This window comes from Phragmites australis, chromosome 1 (genome assembly GCF_958298935.1).
Source record: "Phragmites australis chromosome 1, lpPhrAust1.1, whole genome shotgun sequence".
NCBI lineage: Eukaryota > Viridiplantae > Streptophyta > Magnoliopsida > Poales > Poaceae > Phragmites > Phragmites australis.
In genome coordinates, this window is record NC_084921.1 from 6,276,131 (window position 1) to 6,281,166 (window position 5,036).

General features: G+C 45.9%; 2 protein-coding genes across 2 annotated transcripts; one reads left to right on the top strand and one right to left on the bottom strand.

Moving 5' to 3' along the window:
* Positions 1-476: 476 nt before the first annotated feature.
* LOC133930664 (proline-rich receptor-like protein kinase PERK2) lies at positions 477-866 on the bottom strand. The gene has a single exon (XM_062377361.1). The coding sequence runs from the start codon at positions 864-866 to the stop codon at positions 477-479; it is 390 nt and encodes a 129-aa protein (XP_062233345.1).
* Positions 867-1,418: 552 nt separating this feature from the next.
* LOC133930672 (sulfoquinovosyl transferase SQD2-like) lies at positions 1,419-4,450 on the top strand. Its single transcript, XM_062377374.1, has 11 exons — positions 1,419-1,810; positions 2,041-2,107; positions 2,218-2,288; positions 2,786-2,903; positions 2,987-3,060; positions 3,195-3,250; positions 3,360-3,443; positions 3,539-3,626; positions 3,719-3,796; positions 3,963-4,019; positions 4,261-4,450. Exons 1-11 carry the CDS (start codon positions 1,680-1,682, stop codon positions 4,448-4,450), a joined length of 1,014 nt encoding a protein of 337 aa, XP_062233358.1. The 5' UTR covers positions 1,419-1,679.
* Positions 4,451-5,036: the final 586 nt, after the last annotated feature.

A 5,036-nucleotide genomic window follows, 5' to 3' on the forward strand; every position in this document is an offset into this window, starting at 1 on the left:
GCCGACGGTGGGGAAGTGGCTTCGGCCCGGCGCGGAGGAGCGGCGGCGGCACAGCAATGAGAAAGCGGCGGCGGCTGGCAGCGGGAGGGCGACGGGAGTGGCGACAGAGGCCCAGGTACGCCCAAAGGGGGGTAAAGGAGGGAGAGGGAGAGAGAGAAAGGGGGCCGGGCGGGGCTCACCGGCGGCGGCACTCGAAGTGAGGTGGCGAGGTGGCGGAATGCTCGGGGAGAGGGAGAGAGAGAGAGAGAGAGAGAGAGGGTGTGAGGGAGAGAGGCACTGTTCATTGCCTTATATAGGTCGGCGACGGAGCAGGCGCGCGGGGCGCGAGGTGGCTGCACGGGGAGCGAGGCGAGGCGCAGGGCGCAAGGCGGCACGGGGCGCAAGGTCTGCCGATCGGCAACGCGATAGCGCTGCGCGGCAGGCGGGTCACGGGGAGGGATGGGAGAGAGAGAGAAGAGAGAGAAAGAGGGAGAAATTTAGGGATTTGACAGGAGGGATGAGCGCGCTGGCGTGGCTGGTTGCGCGGCGACGGCGGGTGGGGATGGGGATGGGTCCCATGATGGCGAGCGGCTGGCGGTGGCGCGGGGGGAAGGGGAAGGCACGACGGGGAGGAGGTTGGAGGCGGTGGGGTCAGGGGAGAAGTCAGCTGCGGAGACGCGGTCGTCGAGGGTGAAGATGGGCGGGGGCGGCAGCGGGGGACGCGCCCGAGGTGAAGCGGGAGACGCCGTGGTGGGACGGGATTGGGGAAGCGAGGTCGCGGAAGAAGGGGGACTGCCGTGCGTTACGACTGCTGCCGCCGCGGAGGGAGTGGGAGGAGGGTAGAGGGGGAGGGGTGGATGGGAATTACGGCGGGAATCGCCACACATTGGGGAGCGGAACGGGAATTGAGTGGGAAACTGGGAGTGAAACAGGAATCGGCAGAACAGGACATTATAGCTCTTCTTTTTCTATAGCAGTTTAAGTTTTTAAGAAAATTTTCCTAAATGAAAGGCACTCTGAACAATTCCTATATTTAGCAAGGTGGCCAGTATTAATCCAGACGCATAAACCCATCTGCACTCTTGCATATCACGGAATGGGATCCTCTGATTTTATTAGAGATAAAGTTAGAATAATTTTAAATGGATGTAAACTGTTAGATCTAGAATGAACAAATAAGATCTAATAATACACTAGTACTCATATTATAGTATTTTTTTACAGCAATTTTACCTATATTACTCATGCTGCAATAAATAAAATAAGAGATATTATTCATGCTTTCCTAACTTCAGAGATATTGAGTATCAAAGATTTGGATCCATCACATCACCGGAGATTGGGCATCAAAGATCTCAACATCCAGAGCCCCCCTTCCAATTATTGCAAAAGAAAATTGCAATTTGGCCGTCAAAAAATTACTCACTCATCAACGATGAGAGGAGAGGGGAGATCTTGCAAGAAGAGCATATGCCTCGCAAAGTTCCCAACCCAGCCGTTCCCTCCAATATTCTCCTCCCCCGACGGAATATCCCCGCAATTCCAACCCAAGCCCGTCTTCTTCTTCCTCCCCAACTTATATACGCAACGGCGAGCTCGCCATCTTCCTTGCTCCAACACATACACGCACGCGCAACGTATACGCTTACACAAACGCATAGCGAAGCGAAAGATTGCTCTTTTGTTCCTGGTCGCGGCGGATGGTGGCGGCGGCAATGGCGATTGGCGAGAAGGAGATCAAGGATGACCTGGAGGAGGCACCCCCGCTACTCCTGGACGAGGCCGCGCGCCCGCGCCGCGTCGCGCTCTTCGTCGAGCCGTCGCCGTTCGCGTATGCATCGGCTCCTATCCCTGTCGTTTCTTTTCTTGATTGGGTTCTGTGGGGTTCGTCCTTGGCCTTGTGCGCATTCTTGGCTGGATCGATAGGATTGTTCTGGGACAACCTGAAAGTTTCCACTCTGAGGAAGCTCTGATGCGGTGTCCTTCCTAGGTTTCATGTAGACTGATTTTTCATGTATGTTTTCACAATTGGAAGTAACTTTGAGTTCTTCATGTTTGCAGCTACATCTCTGGGTATAAGAACTGGTTCCAGAACTTCATCAAACACTTGCGTGAAATGGGGGATGAGGTACAGTTTCTTTTTGCTGGCAGGGGCGGTTTTAGGAGAAATAGTTAGAAGGGTTGAGAATAGCAGATTAGTAGATATGGCTTAATTTGGCTTTGTGGTGTGTTGCGCAGGTCATTGTTGTGACTAACCATGAGGGAGTTCCTCAAGAATTTCATGGCGCCAAGGTTATTGGTTCATGGAGGTAAGCTTTTGAGGATACTTGTATGTACTTCTGTCTTAAACTATCTACAGCAATGTAGGCAATAGGCTATGATGGCCTCGAGTTTTCTTGCTGTTTTCAAAAAATGAGACGGGGAAACCTACCGAGTACCAAAAGCTACACTAAAAAGCATTTCCAACTAGTATCTATGAAGTGTAGAGTTAGTTCAAATTATAGAGCATTTTTTATGAATAATTATAGAGCATTTAAAGTGCTATTCCTTGGGACCATTTCTTTTACCACTACATTCAGGTTGGGTGGTTTTGGACATAATAGGTTAGTTATAACTGAAACCAATAAGTGAGCAGAGGCACCATGTTTAAAAATACTGGTACGAACTTGTTGAATTATTGAATAATGCTACACAATCAAGCTGGTTAGATTGGAGGCACTGTATTCTTTTCTATTGAATACATGATATGTAGTGCCTTTCAGTGGCAGATCCTTGTGCTTACCAGCTGTTTTCTCATCCTTTACAGCTTCCCATGTCCCATGTATGGAAAAGTCCCTCTTTCGCTGGCACTCAGTCCTAGGATCATATCAGAGGTTGCAAAGTTCAAACCTGACATTATTCATGCATCTTCACCTGGAATTATGGTAATTTTATTTTGGCAATCAAATAATGAATTATCAAACCTTTCCAATTATCTGTCACGGAGTATGATGAAAATCCGTTGCAGGTTTTTGGGGCTCTTGCTATTGCTAAGCTGCTCAGTGTCCCCCTAGTGATGTCCTACCACACCCATGTCCCAGTGTAAGTTAACTGAATTATACTGCAACAAGTTTTTACTGCTCAAGCCTGAGATATGTGACCAGCTTACCATGATTAACAAGGACAGAAGCTCAAACTTTTTAATTGCTGCTGAATCATATTTATGTTTTTCGCAGATACATACCAAGATATACCTTTAGCTGGCTTGTAGAGCCTATGTGGCAAATCATAAGTAAGCATTCTAGACTTCTAGTCCCACTTCTTCTCTGCTTTCCTAAAGAGTCAACTTTTAAGTCAGTATGTGACAAAAACACTGATTCGGTCCTGTTATTCCCAGACAGGATTCCTTCATAGAGCTGCTGATTTAACTTTGGTGCCATCTGCTGCTATCAGCAAGGATTTTGAAACTGCCCAGGTTATATCAGGTTGGTCTATGTCTGTGCACGTTGTATTAGATGTTCATATGTTTGTACTGCTCTCCTGTTATGATGCTAACGATGTCCTTTCCCTCCTTATTCAGCGAACAGAATACGCCTTTGGAACAAAGGTGTTGATTCTGCAAGCTTTCATCCTAAATTTCGCAGTCATGAGATGCGAGCTAGGCTAAGGTGATATTCTATTTCATTTCTTCCTGAATGTTCTGTATACAGTAGGTTGAGATAGATTGTTGACGCTTCTGTTGTATAATGTATTCTTTCAGTGATGGTGACCTTGAAAAACCACTGATAATTCACGTTGGACGTTTTGGGCGCGAGAAAAATTTGGATTTTCTAAAGATGTAAGCTATTACTTTTTGTGATTGACATAATCTTTGATTTATAGTTAGCAAACATAATGCATCTGAACTAGGGGGACGAACTGCGACAAATACCATAGTTATTTTTTATGCCTTGCATTATAGTCTACTTAGAAGTTGGCGCTAACTTTGCTTTACGATTGATCAGGGTAATGGATAGGCTGCCTGGAGTAAGAATTGCCTTTATCGGTGATGGACCATACAGGTATATCCAATATGACGCCTCCCTCTTTATTTGTCAGTCTCTTATGTTTTTGTCCCTTTCACACATCTCAACTTTAGTCAGCATGTATGCACTCATGCTATAGCTTATACCACAATGTTGGCTTAAAAAAATCACTGATCATCTTGTACTGCAGATCAATGCTCTTGAGTTTTTGCCACCTTTTTTTTTTTGCGAGGATACCACAAGTTTGTTTACATGCTTCTCTGCAATTACATGACAGGACCGAGCTAGAGAAGATGTTTGAGGGGATGCCAGCAGTGTTCACCGGAATGATGCAAGGCGAGGAGCTCTCGCAGGCGTACGCCAGTGGTGACGTTTTCGTCATGCCGTCAAGAGTCCGAAACGCTACCTTACTACAACAGCTTAGGATGTTCACTTCTATCACCACATACAACCCCAATTTACTATAATTTAAGCAAGTTAACCACCGAGAAGCATAAATGTGTAAATATGCTACAGGTACTAGAACCACTGACATCAACAACATAGCCACTAGACTAACTTCATCACCCATGAAACCTTTAAAAAAAATGTAATAATCATTATTATCGGAATTAAAGCAAGTCACGGCACGGATGGCTACGTAAGCAAGTGTCACGCATAAGCAACATGTCAACTACCACGTTCTGAATTTCTAAAGCCATCATAAAGGAGTATTATCCTAAAAGTATGAAGCAATGTACTAACAACATAATCACAATTCCCACTTTCTTTTCTGAACCTTCAAACATAAATGGCGCAGCAAGTATAATACCTCAAATTATTGAATATAACCATGTATACTGCATTTTAAGGATGTAGATAGTAAAAATACAAGTTAAAGTTGTAGCAACACAACGGCTATGTTCACTTGCCTTTACCCGTGATGAGAACGGTAAGCCTCAAGTGTGATCCAGAGCACCACCACCTAGTTCACAACCACATCTTAGCACAAGCACTCCAAGTAACATGCACATATAGAATATAAGGCGCTCCTATGCCCAAAACCCTCATACA